Source organism: Salminus brasiliensis, chromosome 10 (assembly GCF_030463535.1).
Source record: "Salminus brasiliensis chromosome 10, fSalBra1.hap2, whole genome shotgun sequence".
Taxonomy (NCBI): domain Eukaryota; kingdom Metazoa; phylum Chordata; class Actinopteri; order Characiformes; family Bryconidae; genus Salminus; species Salminus brasiliensis.
Genome location: NC_132887.1, coordinates 39,859,594 through 39,884,215, shown reverse-complemented (window position 1 = coordinate 39,884,215; position 24,622 = coordinate 39,859,594). Strand labels below are relative to the sequence as shown.

At 40.5% G+C, this 24,622-nt stretch overlaps 2 protein-coding genes across 3 annotated transcripts in view; one reads left to right on the top strand and one right to left on the bottom strand.

Moving 5' to 3' along the window:
* The window catches only part of wdpcp (WD repeat containing planar cell polarity effector), an 81,822-nt gene extending 69,468 nt beyond the window's left edge, over positions 1-12,354 (bottom strand). For both annotated transcript variants that reach the window (XM_072690095.1, XM_072690096.1), the window contains exon 1: positions 12,072-12,354. The gene's annotated coding sequence lies outside the window, so the exon portion shown is untranslated. The remainder of the gene's footprint in view (positions 1-12,071) is intronic.
* Positions 12,355-14,487: 2,133 nt separating this feature from the next.
* mdh1ab (malate dehydrogenase 1Ab, NAD (soluble)) lies at positions 14,488-23,330 on the top strand. Its single transcript, XM_072690094.1, has 9 exons — positions 14,488-14,588; positions 16,801-16,899; positions 17,278-17,374; positions 18,264-18,439; positions 18,718-18,840; positions 18,938-19,114; positions 20,657-20,770; positions 21,047-21,136; positions 22,115-23,330. Exons 1-9 carry the CDS (start codon positions 14,586-14,588, stop codon positions 22,235-22,237), a joined length of 1,002 nt encoding a protein of 333 aa, XP_072546195.1. The 5' UTR covers positions 14,488-14,585; the 3' UTR covers positions 22,238-23,330.
* Positions 23,331-24,622: the final 1,292 nt, after the last annotated feature.

Here is a 24,622-nt window from a genome sequence, read left to right as displayed (position 1 = left end):
AACAATGAGTGTCTTAAAAAATCTTAGAGCATATTCTTATTTCTTAAGAAGATTTTCTGGAGAACTGCATCTAACAACATTCTTATGATCTTCTTTGTGCTCATCTTAAGATTTTTTTTTCTTTTGTGAATCCGGCTCCAGATGGGAAAATATAGGAAATAAAGAACATAAAATAGTAAGAACTCCTCAAAAAATTAGGGGAAAAAAATAAATAAAAATTTATTTAAGTGCATACATTTTAGTGAAATTATTATTTAAAAATAAAGAAATAAAAGAAAGAAAAAAGAAATAAATACAAATAAATAAATAAAAATTGAATAAATTGAAAATTAAATAAAGAATTTTGTTTTTTAAAGAAATAAAGGGAAAAAAAATAAGACAGAGTTTTTAAGAGAAAGAGAGCCAGAGAGCAGTTTTTCTACTAACTGCAAAATGTGTATAGTAGTGTGTGTGTGTGTGTGTGTGTGTGTGTATGTGTGTGTATGTGTGTGTGTGTGTGTGTTTGGCATTTGCAGTCACTTTTTTTATTTTTGCCTGACGTTATTTTGAATCAAAGCCCATCCAACTACACACACATCCCTCACACAACCCTCTCTCTCACTCACACACACACACACACACACACACACACACACACACACACACACACACACAATGCACCTTGTCAGTGCAGGCACAGAAGTGGTAAGTGGCACAGCAATGCTATCCCAGCATCCATCTGCATGTTAACCTGGGGCCTAGTGTCCTAACACACACACACACACACACACACACACACATACACACACACACACACACACACATACAGACGTCTCTAAAAGTCCTACCCCAACAAGCAACAACCAAATCTCCACTTTAGGCCTACGTGCATGTCTCTCGCCCTGTGTGTCTCTCTCTCGCCCTCATTGTGGTGCAGGAGGGTGTGAACGCCAGGGCACAGGGTCCAGTTTAAGGGATTTGCATTAATGCAACAAGCTACAACATCAACATCAACAGCGGCAGAGGCGGTGGCGGCGGCGGCTCCGGACGGCCCAGGCCAAGCCCAGAGGCCTTCAGCGCACCATCCTGGCTGCTTGTCCCCACGGCAAGCCGTCCACGTCGCCCGGTCACGTGACCTGCCCTTGGTGTACAAGGACTTTGGCTGCCGGTTTTGAGACAAACAACAATAGAAAACATCAGAAGGCACCAAACTCTGCACCTCCTAAACGAACGCTCGTTTCTGGCGTACCTGCGCCCTCTGGTGTCTGTTGTAAGGAGTTCAGCTGTAACCTGCTCAGAGCTGTGGAGCTCTCACTGATTCCAAACCAGCTTCTCTGACCCAAACGCTTCATTTTAAAGAGTATTTCTAATGGATTTCACGTCATTCATGCCACAGCTCATTCCAAAATATGACACCATGCTGGCGGCCTTCTGAAAACCTCAGGAAAACGTCAAGACAATGACATCCATCCCCAAAACAACCCATAATTAAGTCTTATTAATCTCACCCTTGGCAATAGGTGGCAATTAGCTACATACATACTCAGAGTAACATTTAGCCAATGAGTAGTGTATTTAACATCTAGCTAACATCGGCCAGAGTAGGCTAGACTAGTTAACAGCAAGCTAATGTCAGAGTTGAGTCTTGAATCCAGATTAGTTAACACTTAGATAAGATCTAGCTAACATCAGCTAGACTAGCCAACATCTAGCCAACGTCAGTTAGAGTAGGTAACATCTAGCCAACGTCAGTTAGAGTAGGTAACATCTAGCCAACGTCAGTTAGAGTAGGTAACATCTAGCCAACGTCAGACTTGAATCTTGAATCTAACATCAATTGGAATAATTACCATCTAGCTAACATCAACTAGAGTAGTTAACATCTAGCTAACATCAGAGTAGAGAAGATATAGTTAACATTAGCTAGATGCACCACTTAGCCATCATCGGTTAGAGTAACAGTGGCTAGACTAGTTAACATCCAGCCAACTTCGACTAGAGAAGTTAAAAACTGGCTAACATCAGTAAGGAGTGGCTAGAGTAGTTAACATCCACCCAACATCAGTTAGAGTAGTTAACATCTAGCTAACATTGGCCAGAGTAATTAAGAGTAATTATTATGTAGCTAACATTGGCTAGACTAGTTAACATCTAGCTAATATCAGACTCAAATAACACCTAACTCTTAACACTTAACTAACATCAATTTGAATAGGTACCAACTAGCTAACATCAGCTAGAACAGATAAGATGCAGCAAACATCAGCTAGATCAGTTAACGTTTACCCAACATCAGTTAGAGTAAGTAAGAGCTAGCCATCATCACCTAGAGTAGGTAACATCTAGCCAACATCAGCTAGAGTAGGTAACATCTAGGTAACATTGACTAGAGTAGATCTAGCTAACATACGCTAGAGTAGGTAACATCTAGGTAACATTGACTAGAGTAGATCTAGCTAACATATGCTAGAGTAGGTATCATGTAGGTAACATTGACTAGAGTAGATCTAGCTAACATATGCTAGAGTAGGTATCATGTAGGTAACATCAGCTAGAGAAGGTAACATCTAGCCAACACTGGCTAGATTAGTTAACATTTAGCTAACAGTGGACAGACTAGTTAACATCTAGCTAACATGAGTTAGAGTAGGTAACAATAAGCTGACATTGGCTAGACTAGTTAACATCTATCTAACATTGGCTAGAGTAGATCTAGCTAACATAAGCTAGAGAAGGTAACATCTAGGTAACATTGGCTAGAGTAGATCTAGCTACCATAAGCTAGAGAAGGTAACATCTAGGTAACATTGGCTAGACTAGTTAACATTTAGCTAACAGTGGACAGACTAGTTAACATCTAGCTAACATTGGCTAGAGTAGATCTCATTAACATACGCTAGAGTAGGTAACATCTAGCTAACTTTGGCTAGAGTAGATCTCACCAACATACGCTAGAGTAGATCTCACCAACATACGCTAGAGTAGGTAACATCTAGCTAACATTGGCTAGAGTAGATCTAGCTAACATACGCTAGAGTAAATAAGAGCTAGCCAATCTACAAACATTACTAGCTGCCTTTATCTATCCTTAGGTTCCTGTTCTAGATAACAGAGAGTACTACAGGATCAGAAACCACATAAACGAGACTATTAGAGGTTACTGAACACCTCCACGCTCAAGAAATGATGTTCATAATCTTCCATCACTTGTTAGCGGCATTAGCCTCGCAGCTCCGGCGTGGAGCTAAAGGAGCTAAAGCTCAGACACCAAACATGTCCTGGCTGATCGACTACATTTAGGGAGGGGAAACGGTGTGAATTTGAGCTTCTGCCAGACTGTTCCTCTAACTGTCAGGCTGTACAAATAAACGTAGAGCAGAGTGGAGAAAATTGTTCATCATCGAGTCGCTCGAATTAAAGAGGCGTCAACATCTGGGAACGCTTTGAAGTCCCAACTTATTTTACAGGCCATTTCCCACAGCAAGCACTCGTGACACACGGTGATTGACAGCTGGAGGGCGGGGCCGCTCAGACAGCGAAGTGTGTGCACTTACTTTGATCTGTGAGAGTGTGTGTGAGAGACTGTGTGTGTGTGTGTGTGTGTGTGAGAGAGAGAAGGAGTGTGTGTCTGCAAGGCATGGGGAAGTTGGAGGTTGTGAGTTCTTTCTTAAAGCCTGTTAAAATGCCTGAGGGTCTAACAGATTGGGGAAAACACACACACACACACACACACACACACACATTTTGTAGATTCCCCTTGTGCCGCCAAAACGGCGCTGATCCATTAAAACACAGACCCTACAAGGCCTCTGAAAGGGTCCTGTGCTATCTGGCACCATGACGTTCCAGCAGCAGAACCGATCCGAAGTCCTGTAAGTTGTGAGGTCGGGCCTGTACGACCCTCAACAAGCCTTAGGTACCCACGACCCTGACACCGGTTCACTGGTTGTTCACTCTCTTGGAGCAATTTTGGTAGGTACTGACCCGGTAGGTGCATACCGGGAACACCCCACAAGACCTGCCTGATGTTCTGGAGATATTCTGACCCAGTCTGACTCGTCTAGAACATCTCAGATTTGTTTACTTGGCCATTTTTCCTGTTCCAACACATGGGCTGTGTCCCAATTGCACACTATACACTAAGATACATTGACGATATACTAAGCTTGACAGTTTGTTTGTTTTTGTTGCACTGCATTGTGGGATAATAATGTCTAATATAACCATACTCAGAAACCGACTGTCTTCGAGTATGAATCGTGAATATTTGGGTATACTTAACTTTCACATTTTTATGTTTTCTCTATATATTTAATACTCAAAAAATATTAGTATTAGTAATTAGTATGCAATTGGGACACAGCCATTAACTTCGAGAACTAACTGACTGTTGTTCACTTGCTGCCTAATACATCCACCCCTGAGCCACTGGAATCTGTTGGTTATGATGATGTTATGATGGTGCATATTAGTATTAAGTTAAATTAATTAAATTAATTAGTATATTAGTACATTTTATGCAAATCGTTGCTGTAGTGCTAAAACATGTATCTTTATTTTTGTCTGGATTCATTTTTTTTTGTTGTTGTTTTTTTTTTTTTACCATAATGTGAATCTGGAAGTGGGTCTTTTCATTGTCTCCAAATTTCATGACGAATGGACCAATCGAAATGCTCTGAAATGACCTGTAAGAAAATCCTTTTCCATTGACTTCTATTGAACGTTCAGAAGGTTTTTCCCTCCTCCTGTAAAGTTGCTGTTTTTGCTGATTTTTGGGAGTTTTTTCCTCAAACAGTGACAATGTACAACCTTTGAACTGCGATGTAACAGAAGCACCACGGGCCGCAGAGCGCAGTTATGCCCATTAACAGGCCCCTCATTGTGAAGACGAGTTACTGTCAGAAATGAGCAGCAGGCCCCCCGGGCCAATCGCACACACTCAGGTTTCGAGGTGCGGCGGCTCCAAAGAGACAGCCTGCCACTTACTGTCAGAGCGCGTTCTCCGGCTGCGTACGACACGGAAGGCTGTTGTAAGTTGTGACCTTACGCGTGAAAGCAAAGATATGCAGTACAAGTCAAAAGTTTGGACACTTCTGATTGACTGTCGGCTTTGGATCGGATTAAAGCTACAAAAGATCTCAGATCTTAAAGCAACAAAGGAAAAAAAATTACATTTAGAAATTTACACTCAAAATCAGGCCCAATGTGGTGTGTACTTAACATTTGCTTAAAAAGTTGAATCATGCATGCGCCAATATGGGTATTGTGGGCTGCTGCTGCTGCTGCTGCTGATGATGATATCTGATATTTTTCACATGGATCCATAAACGTTCAAAAATGTAGGCCCTGGTGCGCTCTTATAAAGACAGGCCTTCACTTGATTCAGTTTAAAGGCCCCTCACACCCACAGTTCTCCATTCCAAACACCTTTAATACGGAAAAGTGTAGCATCATGTAATATTAGGAGTCCTAGCAAGTGGTGGGGAATGGGAAATGACTAGATCAGGGGAAAAAATCTGAAAAATAAACTAAAAAAGTGATCGAGTCAAAAATACCAACAACCGTAGGTCATAATGTCACTCACGTACACTAATTTTGGATATAGAATAGCAAAGGAGTCGATTCTTGTTGGTGAACTGAGCCAAACGATGCGACTCCCGATTCATTCCAATGAATCAGAATCCAAAAATAGCAAGACCTAGAAAGCCACTACAAATTCGGTCAAACCCTGAACAGCACTGACCTCTAGTGTCCGACAATTGTAAGGACACAGTAGGCATGAGCTCACCCACAGGCCACTGTGGGACAAGGCCTGAATTTAGTTAGCGACATGCTAAGAGATTTTAAGGTAAAGGTAAAGGTGCGTATTTGTCACTGTACAGTGTGGACTGTACAGCGAAATGTGTCCTCCGCATTTAACCCATCTGGTAGTGAACACACACTCACACACACACACATGTGTTAGGGGCAGTGAGTACACACACACACCCAGAGCGGTGGGCAGCCAACTCCAGCACCCGGGGAGCAGAGAGGGTAAAGGGCCTTGCTCAAGGACCCAACAGTGGCAGCTTGCCGAGCCCGGGAATCGAACCCACAACCCTGTTATCGATATCCCGGCGCTCTAACCGCTGAGCCACCACTGCCCCGTAGTGCTCACAACTTTTACCTTTACTTTTACCAAGAGCTCAGACCTTAATTAGCTCGTTAAGGCTATAGGAAAGGTCAGGTGATGCTAGTTTCAAAGCTTTCCAAGGCTTCTCAAACCTTGTACCAACACTCAGCAGCCATGGGCTCCTCTAAGCAGCTGGGCGAGCACTCTGAACACCAACAGAACTGATGGCCACAGAGCAGGAGAAGCTGGAACTAAGAAACGGGCAGCTAACAGGAACTGTGGAGGTCACGCTGAGGCCTGGAAGACCAAGAAAGCTTCCAGAGAGAAATACTTGTAGGGTTGCTAGACCAGATCAGAACCCCTGCTTGACTGCATACGTTAAGCACTGCTCTCTTCAATATATCCCCCAATAAATCAGACAATATCCAAGGATATAAGTTAATAATGTCACAGCAAGTCCTAAAGCTAGGGAATCATATCGAACCTGGAATCACTCTAGAAGGAAGGGCATGCGAGGTAAAGGCCCGGCAGGCCTCTGCGCCATTCAGCACGCCGAAACATAGAAGGCCGTTGATGTTATCAGCACGGCTGTCGTCGTCGTCATTGCAGACAATAGGAATCGTCTCTGCGATCTGGCCGCAGGACAAGAGGGGTCAGCAGCAAGAACCAGATCGGCAAAAGATACAGCAGGCAGACTATCTGAGGAAGGCGAAAGGCGCTGATGGAACAGCGAGAAAGCACTTGAGCTGCACTACCGGTCAAACATGTTTTCTGGCTGCAGATAAACATACAAAATCTTTACAGCTCCACAACTCTCCAGTGATCAGGAGGAAACTGGATACATGAGAAATGTCCAGAATAATAAAACCAACCTGCAGATGGTGCTAACAACATTGATATCCAGTATGAAGCTCTAATAACATTGATATCCAGTATGAAGCTCTAATAACATTAACATCCAGTATGAAGCTCTAATAACATCAATATCCAGTATGAAGCTCTAATAACATCAATATCCAGTATGAAGCTCTAATAACATTCATATCCAGTATGAAGCTCTAATAGCATGAATATCCAGTATGAAGCTCTAATAACATTAATATCCATTATGAATCTCTAATAATATTAATATCCAGTATGAAGCTTTAATAACATTAATATCCAATGTGAAGCTCTAATAACAATAATATCCAGTATGAAGCTCTAATAACATTAATATCCAATGTGAAGCTCTAATAACATCAATATCCAGTATGAAGCTCTAATAACATTAATATCCAGAATGAAGCTCTAATAACATTCATATCCAGTATGAAACTCTAATAACATTCATATCCAGTATGAAGCTCTAATAACATTCATATCCAGTATGAAGCTCTAATAACATTCATATCCAGTATGAAGCTCTAATAACATTAATATCCAGAATGGAGCTCTAATAACATTAATATCCAGAATGAAGCTCTAATAACATTAATATCCAGTATGAAGCTCTAATAACATCAATATCAAGTATGAAGCTCTAATAACATCAATATCCAGTATGAAGCTCTAATAACATTCATATCCAGTATAAAGTTCTAATAACATCAATATCCAGTATGAAGCTCTAATAACATTCAAATCCAGTATGAAGCTCTAATAGCATGAATATCCAGTATGAAGCTCTAAAACATTAATATCCAGAATGAAGCTCTAAAACATTAATATTCAGTATGAAGCTCTAATAACATTCATTTCCAGTATGAAGCTTTAATAACATTAACATCCCGAATGAAGCTCTAATAATATTAACATCCAGTATGAAGCTCTAACAACATTAATATCCAGTATGAAGCTCTAACAACATTAATATTCAGTATGAAGCTCTAAAACATTAATATTCAGTATGAGGTTCTAATAACATTAATATTCAGTATGAAGCTCTAAAACATTAATATTCAGTATGAAGCTCTAAAACATTAATATCCAGAATGAAGCTCTAATAACATTAATATTCAGTATGAAGCTCTAATAACATTAATATCCAAAATGAAGCTCTAATAACATTCATATCCAGTATGAAACTCTAATAACATTCATATCCAGTATGAAACTCTAATAACATTCATATCCAGTATGAAACTCTTTTAACATGAATATCCAGTATGAAGCTCTAATAACATGAATATCCAGTATGAAGCTCTAATAACATTAATATCCAGTATGAAGCTCTAATAACATTAATATCCAGTATGAAGCTCTAATAACATTAATATCCAGTATGAAGCTCTAATAACATTAATATCCAGTATGAAGCTCTAATAACATTAATATCCAGTATGAAGCTCTAATAACATTAATATCCAGTATGAAGCTCTAATAACATTAATATCCAGTATGAAGCTCTAATAACATTAATATCCAGTATGAAGCTCTAATAACATTAATATCCAGTATGAAGCTCTAATAACATTAATATCCAGTATGAAGCTCTAATAACATTAATATCCAGTATGAAGCTCTAATAACATTAATATCCAGTATGAAGCTCTAATAACATTAATATCCAGTATGAAGCTCTAATAACATTAATATTCAGTATGAAGTTCTAATAGCATTAATATCCAGTATGAAGTGAAGTAAACACACTAAAGCTTTTTTCCACACATTTTCTCCTGGAAGCCTAGAGCAGTGGTCTTACTGGAGACAGCATGAAGGTAAAGTGGACTTGTCTGGGCTAGCCGGAGTTCAGCATTAAATATGGTGTCATCTGATACTGCCAGCATTAAAGTTCTCAAAGAAGAACCGTCAGAGAGGTCCTGAGAACCTCTCTATGCCGGCGCTATACACGTCTTCCTGTCTGTATTAATGTCAAATAACTGAAATTTCCATTTTTGTAACAATCTCATATCCCCACAGCTTACGTTCAGCTGACATTATGGCTCAAAAGCACACACAGCGCCATACTTTACGTGGGTTTAACCCCTTTATATAGATTTATATCAGAATTATATAGCTACTTATCCCACCCTATCTGAACTAACAGGCCTGCATATTTGGCGCTTCCTCAGATTTGTATTGGAGCTACGAGGCTAATGCAGCTAACAATCTACACCGAGCGTGAGCCCCGTGCAAACACGTCTACCAATGTCACACTTTCTTCAAACCCCTCAAATATTAGAGATTATTTAATAATTAATTACTAAAACAAATCACAACTGTTTGAGGCAAGTGAGTGATGAGGTAGCCATGCAGTTAGCACCATGCTAATCTGTGAGGTAAAACGTTCCATTGCTTGTTAGCTACATTAGCCTCGTCGCTCCAGTATGAAACTAAAGAAGCAAACAGGGCTCGCTTTGGGGGTTTTATTTCATTCTGAACCACTGAATCACAGCCAGCTCTGCCACCATCATGAAATTTTAATTCTGGAGACTAATCTTGACATTTCTGACAGAAAAATAGCAGTTTGTTCATGTGTGTTTATGTGCTTTCCCCTTAAAAACACACACTGCCGCGTGATCTAGAACGGCGCAAAACAACCCTTGTGGACCAGTGTTAGCTTAGCGCTAACATAAGCTTAGCGCAAAAACATACATAGTTTTTGTTTTGTTATTGCGACTTTAAGATTAATTTATGTAAATACTAATTAGCTGCTCTGTATTGGGCCTAATCCCAAAAGCAGATTAGTAGCTATTTTTAGTAGCTAATCTTTATGTTTTTGTTTGTTTTGGGTTTTTTTTAAACACTTTAAAAGGTTTGCCGGTGTAGCTTTGGAAATATATTTTACATAATATTCAAATGAATGTCAATGTCAATGAATGTCAATGTAACAATGTAACCGGCAAACCTTTTAAAACATTGACATTCATTTGAATATTACGTAAAATATGTTTCCAAAGCAACACCGGCAAACCTTTTAAAACATTGACATTCATTTGAATATTACGTAAAATATGTTTCCAAAGCAACACCGGCAAACCTTTTAAAACATTGACATTCATTTGAATATTATGTAAAATATGTTTCCAAAGCAACACCGGCAAACCTTTTAAAACATTGACATTCATTTGAATATTACGTAAAATATGTTTCCAAAGCAACACCGGCAAACCTTTTAAAACATTGACACTCATTTGAATATTACGTAAAATATGTTTCCAAAGCAACACCGGCAAACCTTTTAAAACATTGACACTCATTTGAATATTACGTAAAATATGTTTCCAAAGCAACACCGGCAAACCTTTTAAAGTGTTTAAAGTGTAAAAAAACAAATGTAAAAATTAGCTACTAAAAATAGCTACTAATCTGCTTTTCTGTTCAACTTTAGTGGATAAATGGTTGTCGGGCATGGTTGTGCGCTAGACCGTACGTTTATTAGGTTGAGCGAACTTTGCTAGACGTGTCTAGACGTTTGATAGCAAGTTAGGTCTGGTGCCGGGTTAACGCTCTCCTGCAAGCATATCGAATTAGGCTATGTGCAATCGGATCGAATGTAGCTTTGCACGCTAAAGAATAAAGTCTGGATTCTTCGCTATTGGCAAAGTCAGCAGAAACTCCAATGAACTCCAGACGTCCAGAAAAAGGGCCATATATATGGGATAACCAGAGCACATGTCAACAACTTGTCAGCAACTTAGATTTAATCCAAGATTAAGACGCCATTAAAACACAACAGAAGTCCAGCCACAGAGGTGCACCTTTATCTGCAGCCTTTATTTCTGGCTCTGGTCCTTTATCGCGCTCTCTCCAAGTGCGGACACGGTGCCGGGGGGTTCGAGGGCGTAATGCAACCCGCTGCTCCTTTGTGTGGCTGTTTGTAATGAGCCTGTAATGACCTCATGTAAAATGCAGCACACAGATCAGTTATCTCTCTCGCTCTCTCTCGCTCTCGCTCTCTCTCTCTAATTCCAAATGCAGATTAGTAGCTAGTTTTGTTTACATTCAAATAATTTTTAAAGTTATTTTTAGTTTGTTAGTAAACTTTAAAGAGTTTGCTGGTGTTGCTATAGAAACAGATATTTTCAGTAATATTTAACGAATGTCAATTTAACGTGTTTCTGTTCAGCTTTAGCGAATAAAAGTAGATATGTTGGAATTTCGATTTCAGGCATGGTCGTGCGTTGGTTGCCTGAGATGCCAGAATGGAACTGCTGCACCATTTAAGGTGAAACAGAGAATTAGAATTAGAAGTCAGCTAATCATGAATATTTGCATCTAATTTTAATCTTAAGGGACTACACCACAATTATTATTATTATTAGCATTAGCATTAGCATTGTGTAAACAACATCATACTAATCTAGTAGTGTGATATCAAGAAGCTAATGTTGCTAATAGTCTAAAAGTTGTTTTTATTTATATATTATTATTATTATTTTTTTATTTTTTTTTTTATTCAGACTGCTAATTGTAATTCTCCGCTCCACCTTAAATGGTGCAGCAGTTCCATTATGGCGCCATTTAAGGTGGAATGAAAAATTACAATTAGGTATTTAGGTATTTCAGGTATATTTAATAAATGTCAACATAAGATTTTTCTGTTCAACTTTAGCGGATAAACAGTCGCCGAAATAAGAAAGGAATGTTGGAGATGTAAACAACAAATGAAAAGTTATGAAGAAAATTCATATCAATGAACCCAAACATAGCGTAAAAAATGGCGTACTTACGTAAAAAAAAAGACGTTACATTTTTATTGTAAAAAGTCCAGCAAAATTCATCCTTTTTTAATACAGTTTTTCACTTTATCGCTTCTGAACTGCACAGAAAGTGGAGGAAATGTCACTAGTGGATCAGTGGTCGGCTCATGAATATGTAAATGTGCTGGGTTTTGTGACGTCACAAAAACACTGACTTCAAACAGGCTGTTTTGAGCCCTTTAAACTTTCTACCATCGAGTGCAAAAGTCTGATAAGGGCAGAAGACAGTAATTATCAGACAGGATCAGACAGTAAGAAGCTGCAGCAGCTGAAAGCACGTGAATCCGCTCACTCACCCTCGCTTCCTGCGTCTGTAAATCTGGGACAGGGTCTGTTGACGCCTTCAGCCCCCGCGGCTCGCAGTTAGTTAGCTACGGCTGACCGGAGCAGATGCGGCTCAGACGGGAGTCTTGAAGACCCATAGGAAGTCCGGCTGGGTTTACTGGCTGGTGTTGCTGGTCGTGCTCATTCCGGGCAGAAGCGCACGCTCGAGCGTGGATCACTGCAGGAGCTGGATTTCTCCGCTGCCTGGCAACCCGCTCCCTTCACAACAACACGGCCGAGCCGCCGGCAGGCGCCCTGTACTCCAGGACTTACGGTAATTCGCGGGAAAACTGTAACCGGGTCCCTTTACTGATTCCGTGGCAGGCTGAGCCGCCTCCGCTCACCCCGTTGTAGTGAACGGTCGCGACACTACATTAAACAGGCGGTAGGTGGCGCCAGATAGAGGGAGAGAGAACGTAATACACTGTTTATAGTGAAGTCTTTCTTTTGTATATTTGGTAAAAAAAAAAAATATATATATATATATATCATTATTTTAGTTTAAACTTGTATTAATTCATATTTTATTTATTCACTTCTTTTTTTTACTTTTTGACATAATGCAAACTTGTCAGTTCTCTCTCAAAATTGCATAACTGACCAATAAAAATGCTCCAAAATTACTTCATTACATACATTTGAACAAATTAACTTTTATATTGACTTCCATCGAAATTTGTCTGAAAATGAAGGAAGCGGTGGCTCAGATTATTGATGACAGGGTTGTGGGTTCGATACCCGTGCTCGGCTGGTTTGCCGCTGTTGGGACCTTGAGCAAGTCCCTTTACCCTCTCTGCTCCCCGGGCGCTGCAGCGATGGCTGCCCACCGCTCCGGGCGTGTGTGCTCATGGTTACTGTGTTTGTTTACTGATATTCCATCTGTGTCCAACACTAATGTTAAATATAGCCGTCTCGTCTTGCCTGGCTCATGTCTTCCGTGTGGAAGTTAAAAATAGCCCTTTTTAGAATGAGGCACAATACAGGGCAGCCAAAATAGGGCTTGTTTGGACACTGCACAACAGCCCATTATATCTGACCATGTTATGGTAGATAAACCCAAAACTTTCCATATAAGAAATATAGAGCAAACATGGCCTTTAATATAAGGGCGGTCAAACAGGGCAGGGGGAAGCATTACCTTTTTAAAAAATGATTTATATAGATTTTTAGTTCTAGTTGGGTTTTTTATTATTTTGTTTTTCTACACTTCTATTGTCATTTTGGTTGTTATTGTTACATTATAACTGTTGTTATAATGTACTCATCTTGAAGTAAATGGGTGGGAATGGAGCTAGTGCTACAAGTAAACACAGACTGACATTTAATTTAGTTTATTTGTGACTTTCAAATTTTACAATCATGAAAAAATCTGGTAAAAAGACAAAAATATTTGATTATTATTATTATTTATTATTATTATTATTATCTTGCTTCCTTTAAAACTGTTAATAAATATATCGATTTCTTTTTCATGTATATTTTCTTTGTGTATTTTCCTATTGTTATTTTAATTTTTATGCAACGATAATTATATATTACATATATTTTAATCATTAATGCCATACTTTGATTTTGCTTTTTTTTTTTTTACTTGAGGAAAGCACAACGTTGCATTATATTTGTTAATAAATAATAAATGTAAAAAAAAAATAAATTAATTAATAAATAAATAAATACATGTGCTAACTATTTAGCTAGCTGCAGCGCTAGCATCTCACCCCGCAAAAAAAACACCTTAATGTTACCATGGAAACAAGACAACATTTCCATGTTTAATTCATGTTTTAAAATTGTATATCATTTTATTTTTCGTGCACAAGCATCACACTATAGAGTTACAGCCCAAAAACACAGTTTTAAACAAAATACTAACGAAAAAAAAATGTAGTTTAGGCTAATTAGCTGCAAGGCTAGCAGCTCACGCTGTCAAAACCTCTTCCCATACGATATTTCTACGGTTAATTTAACGTGTTAATGTATCAAATCATTCTACTTTTCATACACAAGCAACACATTGCCAACGTTTGCTGGAAAACAAACAAACACACGTTTAATGAACATTTTAGCAGTTTAGCTCCCATTCACTCCCATTCATCCCGCCATCCATCTTTGACCTAGCTACGTTTGTTTGGTTGCAAGCAAATATCCAGTACTATTTTGTTTTACTTTTTAAATACATTCATTTATAAACATTATCGACGTGTTGTGGCTTATTTATTTATTGAACTTTATTTGTTTAGCTACCTTATTTATTTACCTAATCCGCTATTTTAAAATCGCTGGGGAAACGCTCATGGGAAACGTAGTTCACAGCCTAATTGTGATGAACGATAAATCGTGCCTGTTAGAACTACAACTCCCAGAAGGCTTCGCGGCTCCGGCGTAAGCGTAGCGTCCAGCTGACGGTGCCTCGTGACAGCCCCGGTGTAAGAAATAGAGGTGACCTCCGAAACTGGTCGAGGGAGAGAGCTGGACAAAGAGTGGACATGGTAAGGGGGGATTTTTTGTGCTTTATTGAAGCTTTGGGATATTAGACGTTGGACTGTACGTTGGATAGGTTGAATGCACTTTGCTAGACGTGTCTAGACGTTTAATAGCAAGTTAGGTCACGAGCTGTCTTGCATCTAAGCTTTGAATGACTTTTTAATTGTAATTCTCCGTTCCACCTTAAATGGTGCAGCAGTTCCATTCTGGCGCCTCAGGCGCCAGAATGGAACTGCTGCACCATTTAAGGTGGAACGGAGAATTACAATTCGAGGTCAGCTTAATAATGAAAATTTGCATCAGCATGCAGCATAAAAGCAACTTTTACACTATAAACATGTAGACAGTCAGAAATCCAAGCTGTTAAGCAATTAATTCATCAAATTAAAATTAATATGCAATATTATCTTATCCTTTATATCATTTCCTAATATAAAACACCTTCTCCAACTACAATAACTGTATCCTAATTTTTTGAATGAATATAATTACTAAGCTCTTATACTAGGCTATAAATAATCCGGCACTGTAACCGTTTACGTCACTCAGATGTCAACCAGGCCGGAGCTCTATTTTTACATTCAGCATGGATCAACCTCAGGCCCTCTTCCAGGTGTTCCAGGAGGTTACAGTGACCTAGTTGAGGTGCTTGGGTGGAACTACAAATCTGTATAATTATTATTAAAGAAAAAATAATAATAAGTTTAGGGTGGCAAGTTTAGGGTTCGTCTATCATTGCATAAAGGGACTTGGTCAAGGACCCAACAGCGGAAGCTTGCAGAGCCCTGGGGAATCGAACCCATGACCCTGTGATCAATAGCCTGGTGCTCTAGCTGCTGAGCCCGCCGCCACCGCCCCCTATGATGGGATGGGTAGCTATATTGTCGCTTATATGCAGATACTTGAAAATGTGGTATCGGTATCGGAAAGTAAAAAGTGGTGCTAGTAAAAAAAAAAAAAAAAAAAAAAAAAAAATATATATATATATATATATATATATATTATTAAATTATTTATCAATTATAATTATTAGTTATTTTATCTCTAGATACAATTCCCACATGGTGAGGTATAACGTTATTCATTCAACTATGATATCGTATCGGTATCGGGTATCGGCCAATACGTGAAGTTGATCTATTGATATCGGTGCATCCCTACTAGCAACATTAGCTTCTTAACAACATACCGCTACATTAGTGTGAGTTTGTTTACATGATGCTAATTGTTGGCTGCCTGTTTACGTTCATAGTTAGCAACATTAGCTTCGTCTACATCAATTTATTTTAATAAATAAAAAAGGTCTCTATGATCTGAGTACTTTAAGGCATGCTAATGTGTCTAAAAGTAAACGGAAATAAGGGAAATAGTATGATGTTGTTTATGTGATGCTAATTGTTTGGTTTTGATTCCTAATTAGTAGTATTAGCTGTTTTACCTCATACTGCTACATTAGTGTGACGTTATTTATAAAGAATTATGAAGAAAAAAAACTGCTAATGTGTCTAAAGGTGAAGGGAAAAGAAGCAAATAGCCGTTAAAAGCAAATAGTATGACAACGTTTATGTGATGCTAATTGTTTGGTTTTCATTCCTAATTAGTAGCATTAGCTGTTGACGTCATACTGCTGCTACATTAGTACGTCATATTTCTACATTAGTGTGACGTTATTTATAAATAATTCATAGTTGGCAAAATGATCTTTTTGACGTCATACCGATACATTAGTGTTACTTTGTTTACAGGATGCTAATCGTTTTTTATTCATAGTTAGCAACATTAGCTTCCTCTATCAATTTAAATTTTTAAAAAGAACATTTCTATGATCTGGGGACTTTAAAACGCGCTAATGTCTAAAGGTGAACGGAAAAGAAGCAAATAGTCGTTAGAAGCAAATAGTACGACGTTGTAGCATTAGCATTAGCTGTTTGACGTCATGCTGCTACATTAGTACGTCATATTTCTACATTAGTGTGACGTTATTTATAAATAATTCATATTTAGCATCGTTAGCTTCTTGGCCGGACGTATATCATACCGCTACATTAGTGTGAGTTTGTTTACATGATGCTAACTGTTGGCTGTGTGCTTTTATTCATAGTTAGCAACGTTAGCGCGTAGGCTGAAGTGTGCCCTCAGCAGTCTTCTCCTCAGGTTATGGTAGGTCGTCTTCACGGGTCTGTCTGTCTGTCTGTCTGTCTGTCTTCCTGCCCACAGGCTGAAACTATCCGAGTTCTGGTGACCGGCGCGGCTGGGCAGATTGCCTACTCGCTGCTCTACAGCATCGCTAAGGGAGATGTGTTTGGCAGAGAGCAGGTAACTACAGGCTGGAGCTCATGCAATGTTCTCCTGTCCCGCCATGAGCTGTTGGGCTCACTCTTGTTACGGTTTTGCACTTCATGTATTATAGGAATACATTGTTCAGCCATAACATTAAAACCACTGCCAGGTGAGGTGAACCAGGTGGTCAGTTTCCAGTTCTAAGGAAAGGCAACCAGGTTCATGGATGCCCATTTCTCACTGGCGCTCATCGAGGTCCCACCTCACAACTTACACTTACACTTGGAGGATCTTCTGCTAACGTCTTGCTGCCTGATACCACAGGACCCCTTGGGAGGGGCGGTGGTTTTAATGATATGGCTGGTCGGTGTGCTTAAATAGTATGTGACTTTTTTTTTTCTCCTGTGATGTCAGCCTCTCGTCCTCGTCCTGCTGGACATCCCTCCCATGCTGCCAGTGCTGGAAGGTGTTGTCATGGAGCTGCAGGACTGTGCCCTCCCCCTCCTGAAAGGTGACCTCCTCCTGTTTCCCCCTCTCTCTCACACACACACCCCACACATATTATCTTGCATGGATAAGCACCCGCACAACACATTCACACATGGATGCACATGCTTACTGTACTGGCAAAAGCATGTAAACGAAATGGACAAAAGTATTGGGACGCCTGCTTGTTTATTGTTTCTTCTTCCGAAATGAAGGGAATTACAAATCAAAAATGTTGCTTCTGCTTTTACTGGAGTGACTAAAGTCTCCACTGTCCTGAAAAAAGGGTTAGTGAGGGGGTTATACCCCTCTAGCCCACACCTGGCATTCAGAGTCCTATTCCATTGGCAGTACTTCTCCCCAGGGACTAGACAATCTATGTATGTGCATTTGCACACCTGTGTCAGCAGTGGGTGCAACTTAAAGTAGCTGAATGCATTCATTAAAAGGGGTGTCCGCAAACATTTGGACATAGTGTACATGACTTTAAATAAAAGAATGCACCGTAGCTACACCTACACCACCCTCACACTGCAGCCGTATCTTGTACATGACGCAACCTAGAGTCCACCCTGACCGTACGGCTGCTCTGTAAACACTATTGTGAGCGGTATGCGGCTTCTGCTACGACCCCGTCCCGTCTTTGTGTCTGTCCCTGGTGTAAGAGGCCCCTGCGCTAGCTCTGTTCAAACAGTAAGGCCACTGGGATAGCAGGGACACAGCGGGGACGTGACTGACCGCCTGTTTGATCCCTGTTTGAGTTTTGGAACTCGCCTGGATTTGGTCCATTGAGAATGGAGGTGCAGTTAGCACCATGCTAACTGGCGAACATAAGCTTCCATTGCTACATTAGCCCTGCAGCACCGATTTCCACTATTTATCAGTACTTAATTGGTCATTTGTGTGTCCTGCAGAGGTCGTTCCCACAGATAAAGAGGAGGTCGCATTTAAGGACCTGGATGCGGCCATCCTGGTGGGCTCCATGCCCAGGAAAGAGGGGATGGAGAGGAAGGATCTGCTGAAGGCCAACGTCGCCATCTTTAAGGCTCAGGGGGCCGCGCTGGACAAGTACGCAAAGAAAACCGTTAAGGTAACTGCTGTGTTAACCTTTTATACACTGTGTCCAAATGTTTGTGGACACCTCTACTGATGAATGCATTTGGCTATTTAAAGTTGCATCCATTGCTCACTCAGCTTATCTAGTCCCTGTAGAAGTACAAGTAGAAGTACAGCCAATAGAATAGGACTTTCTGGAGCAGATCGACATCATGACCCTATTGACACCATGCTGCCTAATGCCAGGCGTGTTGAAAGGAGAACCCCCTCTGGAGCAAACTCTTGACTCCTTGTCCATTTTGCTTTGTGCAGGTTCTGGTGGTTGGTAACCCTGCTAATACAAACTGCCTGATTGCGGCCAAGTCGGCCCCCTCCATCCCCAAAGAGAACTTCTCCTGCCTGACCCGCCTGGACCACAACCGGGCTCGCTCCCAGGTCAGCCCTCACAAACTTATAGTCAATTCAACCCAGTTCACATTCACCTCATTAAATATGGAGTTTAATGAACTGTAGTTCTCCGCGGTTCCTGCAGGTGGCAATGCGCTGTGGCATTCCAGCAGATAATGTGAAGAACGTCATCATCTGGGGGAACCACTCGTCCACCCAGTACCCCGATGTCCACCACTGCAAGGTCAACGTGGAGGGCAAGGATGTGGCCGCCTTCGAGATGGTGAAGGATGATGACTGGCTGAAAGGGGACTTCATCTCTGTGAGTTTCGTCCGCCAGAGTTCACTGCAGGAGGAGTATCCTTCCGCAGTAATTGGCTGTGTGTAGATATGATGATGATGATGGTGGTGGTGTCCAGTGTGACTGGGCTGTTACTTCCATAGAGGGTCAGTAGGAAACATGGACCACAGGCTACATGTGGGGCGAATCTGATCTGTTTATAGAGCTGTGTGAACGCACAAAGCAGTAGCTCCTGTAGTAGTATTGATATTAGCAGTATTTGCTGCAATATTAGTAGTAGCAGTAGCAGCAACAGTAATAGTAGTGTTGGTATTAGCAGTAATAATAGTGGTAGTAGTATTAGTATCAGTAATAGTAGTATCGGTAGTAGTAGTAGCAGTAATAGCATTAGCACTAGTGGCAGTATTAGTGGTATTCCTACTAGTATCAGTAATGGTAGTAGTGGTATTAGCAGTAATGGTAATGGTAGTATTAGCAGCAGTAGTAGTATTTGCAGTAGCAGTAATGGTAGTATAGATATTGGCAGTAATAGTAGTGGCATGAACAGTAATGGCAATAGCAGTAGTACTAGTACTGGCAATATTAGTAGTTTTAGCAGTAATAGTAGTATCAGTAATAGTATTTGCAGTAGTTGCAGTAAAGGTAGTATAGGTATAAGCAGTAATAGTAGTGGTATTAGCGGTTACTGACAGTATTAGTAATAATAACTGCCATATTGCAATAATGCAGTAACTACAATAAAACAGCAATAGTACTGTTAGCAGTAGTAATAGTACTAGCAATATTAGTAGTTTTAGCAGTAATCGTAATGGTAGTATTAGTATCAGTAATGGTATTTGCAGTAGTAGCAGTGGCAGTAATGGTAGTAGTATTGGTAATTGTAGGATATGAATTGGTAGTAGTGGTATTAGCAATAATAGCAATAGTCGTCTCAGCAGTAGTAGTAGTAGCAGTAGTAGTAGTAGCAGTAGTGGTATTAGCAGTAGTAGTATTAGCAGCATTAGTAGTGTTTACAGTAATAGTAGTGGGATTAGCAATAATAGCAATAGCAGTAATAGCAGTAGTAGTGGTATTAGCAGCAGTAGTAGTGGTGGTATTGGCAGTAGTAGTAGTAGTTTAGCTAGTAGTAGTGGTATTAGCAGTAGTAGTAGTAGTGGTATTAGCAGTAGTAGTAGTAGTGGTATTAGCAGTAGTAGTATATACAGCAGTAGTAGTGGGATAAGCTATAATGGTAATAGTAGTATTAGCAACAGTAGTATTTACAGCAGTAGTAGTAGTATTAGCAGTAGTAGTGTTTACAGTAATAGTGGGATTAGCAAGAATAGCAATAGCAGTAATAGTAGCAGTAGTAATAGTAGTAGCAGTAGTAGTAGTAGCAGTAGCAGTAGTAGCAGTAGTAGTAGTAGCAGTAGCAGTAGTAGTAGCAGTAGTAGTAGTAGTAGTAGTAGTAGCAGTAGTAATAGTAGTAGCAGTAGTAGTAATAGCAGCAGCAGCAGCAGTAGTAGTAGTAGAACTAACCCTCTTTGTCCTCTCTCCGTCTCGCTCGCTCACTCGCTCTCTCAGACAGTCCAGCAGCGCGGAGCGGCGGTCATTAAGGCCCGGAAGCTGTCCAGCGCTATGTCTGCAGCCAAGGCCATCTGTGATCACATGAGGGACATCTGGAACGGCACTGCCGAGGTCAGCCAACACTGGGGTCTTGACTAGGTGTCTGTGTGGGGATTGCTGATCTGAGAACAGTTTGTCTTTTAAAGGTTAAAGGTTAGGACTGCTTTCTGAGGTTAGGTCAAACCTACAGTTCTGGTTCAGACCAGTTCCCAGTAGAGGACGTAACCAAGTTTAAAGCACTAAGACCTAAATTTAACCCACAGTTTGCATCCTAACCGGTAAACCTGTTTTTTAGGATTTTCAGCTGCATTGGTTTACAGTGTATTTATTTTGGTGTGGTTTGTGTAGGGCGAGTTCATCTCCATGGGTGTGTACTCCACTGGAAACTCGTACGGCGTCCCCGAGGACCTCATCTATTCATTCCCCGTCACCATTAAGGTAAAGCTAACTAACTCTGACCACAGCTGTTCCTGGCCTTTCTGTCTGGCTCCTGTGAAGTTGAGTAATAGTTATAGTACCTGCAGTAGTATTAGTAGTAATGATTCTAGTGATGGCAGTTGTAGTGGTGGTAGTAGTCGTAACGGTATTAGTGGTGGTGGTGGTGGTGGTGGTAAAAATGGGAGCAATAATAGCATCAGTAATATTAGTAGTAGTAATGGTGGTGGCAGTAAAAGCAATAGCAGCAGCAGTAATTATTATATTATTAGCAGTAGTAGTAGTAGTGGTAGTATTCGCAGTAATAGCAATAGCAGCAGCAGCAGTGATGGCAATTTAATTAGCTGTAGTAGCAACAGCAGCACATATATTGGTGGTGGTAGTAGTAGCAGCAGCAGACATAGCAATTTTATTAGCTGTAGTAGCAGCAGCAACAGTAATGTTGGTAGTAGTCGCAGTAATAGTATTCGTAGTAGTACTAGCCTTGGTAGTGGTAGTGCACTTTTGTAAGTTGCTCTGGATAAGAGCGTCTGCTAAATGCCTTAAACGTAAATGTAGTGGTAGTAGTAATCAGTTGTAGGAATACTTTTAGTAGTAGTACTTGCATTGGTGGTGGTAATGGCAGTACTAGTAGTAGTAACAGCGGTAGTAGTAGCAGTAGCAGTAAATATATTAGTAGTGCTCGCAGTAGGGGTGGTAGTTGTAGCAGTAATAGCAACATTAATAGTAGTAGCAGTAGTGGTGGTGGTGGTGGTGGTAGCAGTAACAGTATTATAAGTGGTGGTCATGGTGGTCAGCAGCAGTAATTGTTGTAGTGTTGTGGTGGTGGTGATAGAATTTGGACTGTTTTTTTGCCTGTTAGCTTCCATTGTTTAATGAAAACATGGTTCTGGTTTAGCAGCCAACAACAACATGTTTGGATGATCATTTTTAAATAAGTAATATCGCCTCCAAACATACTAGGATTTCTTTCTTCTGCAGGACAAAGCCTGGAAGATTGTAGATGGTCTGGCCATCAACGACTTCTCCAGAGCCAAGATGGACGCCACAGCAGCTGAGCTGGTGGACGAGAGAGACACCGCCATCTCCTTCCTTGGTGTGTGACTACAGCCGCAGTTGAACCCGCGGCGCCACCACCCCAACGCTCCAGAACCTCCAGACGCACGTCTGTGAGAGCCGACCCCTCGCCCCCAAACCCAGAAGCACTCCACTGTCCTCTCTCTCTCTCTCTCTTTGTCTGTCTGTGTCCCAAACTCTGCTTCTTCTTCAGTCCAAAGTCTTGTAGTCCACAGCTGAACCAGGTGGTTCTAGAGTCAACTCTTATAGAACTATACTTCTCGCCCATCATGCCTCCGCCATCATGTCCCCCCCCCTCACTGTTTCTGTGGTGGTATAGATGCTGAGGAGGCAAGGTAAGGTTGGGTAGATCATGGGGAAACATTCAGAGAACATGATCTTGCTTAATTCTCTCTAAAACCTCGCCTAGTCCTATTGAACCCACCCCCACCCCCACTGACATTGATCTCCTCATTGGATCCAGCAAAATGGGCCAGTAGTTTCTAGAACTCACAGCTGTGGAGAACAAGCTCTTCTTTGCCTCCTCTCCTGGCCTCAGGTGTACAGCCTTGGTCAGAGTGCTGATCTAGGCCCTGCTTTAAGAGATCTGACCGATCTGGCTGAGGACTGAGGAAAGCAAGCTGATCTCGGCTCATCTAGCTCCACCATCCAAGCTGTTGGGGAACTTGCACAGAATGAGACGGCGCCAAGGAGAGGAGGCACCCTCAAAGCATAGGTCAATAGGTCAATAGGTCAAGATGGGATCCGTGTGGGTTCTTTCTCCCACCACGTTGTGTTTTGTTTTGTCGAGCCTTTAAATGGAAAAGCTGTTACAGATTCACCAGATGTTTCACACCATCCTGTAGATGGAGCTACCCCAACGATGCACTAGTGTTACTAGGACTGTCACTGACACTTCCTCTATAGGTCCTACAATCAGTCCGCTAATGGAAGGGTATTTCTTGAAATTTCTTGCTGAAACGGTTCAGTTTTGTCTAGTTTTGGTCTAGTTTTGTTGTTTGCTGGAGAGCCTACCACCACCACCACCACCACCTACTCCACCATGTTCACTGAGGTCACATTTCTATTACTTCTGCATTGATGTGTATCTGCACAATAAATACAACCAACTGTTAGTGAATCCTGTGTTGGTGTGGCAGTTTGTTGATATTTTGAGCATAATTCAGTGGCTAAGGTGTGAACAGTCATTCAGAGTCCCATCAGCTTTATTTTCACCAATGGAAAAGAATTAATACGTCTGAAACCACTTTTTTTTTACCTGTTTTTGGTCCAATATGAAGAATATGCCAGTTATAATAATATTAAATAATTCAATAATTACTTTTTATCATTGTACTGGAGCAGCCTGGGTTGGGGACAAGGCCAAAGTAGTAAAACACTGATGTTTGAATAGATATTTTAAAATATATAAATAATATATATCTAATTTATTTTTTTGCATAATATTGGTGGTGCGATTATTTCTAAAAAAAAAAATTAAAAATTGAAAAATAAAAACCTGTAAAAACCTATTGTTTAAGTGGGTGGTCTCCCTCTGTCTGCCCCAACCGACAGTCATTCAGAGTTGGGGTTCGGGGTCAAACTGAGCTTCACTGTAGAGAAACTGACCCACTCTGATCTCTTCACAGTGGTGGTAAACAAAGCCAGACGTCAGTCGGCATGACTACAACACAGATGTAGCCCATAATTTCTTTACCATGTTTACCAAACCCACCAGTGAAGCTACACGTGTCTTCTGAGCTTTATAAGGTATAATGATGATGGTTAAATAGTGGCCAATCTCAAAACGAAAAGGGGACTATTTCGCGGCACAACACTCTGCATGTATCCCTCCACCACGACTGGTGTTAATGTTAAGTAATTAGGCCAGAACCTTCTCACAGCTCTGGTAGAACAGTGTCTCAGGCATCAGGCAGTGTCTTCATAGCTATATCGGGTTAGAAGAACTTTCTGTGAGGGAGCTTTTAGAGCCCTCCTGGTCATGCTTTACTGCAGTTACTGCACAGTTGTAGTAGCAACTAATGGCCACATGGGGTCAGGTTACACAAGCATTAAGCAGGTCAATTCTAATTATATTTCCAGAAAGTTTGTGGACACCCCTTCTAATCAATGCATTTAAGCTACTTTAGGTTGCATCCACTGCTGACACAGATGTGCACACACACACACACACACACACACACACACACAGCTTGTCTAGTCCCTGCCAACAGAATAGTATTCTCTGGAGCAGATCAACATCATGAACCTATATATATATTTTTTTTTATGTTTATATATATATTTATTTTCATGTGCTGTTGAACCTGCTAAAATCAATTTTATTAGGGTTGACAGGGTTGATTATTATGCAGTTTTATGAGCTTCTCTATCATTTATATCTATAATCTATAATATATCTATCATTTATAT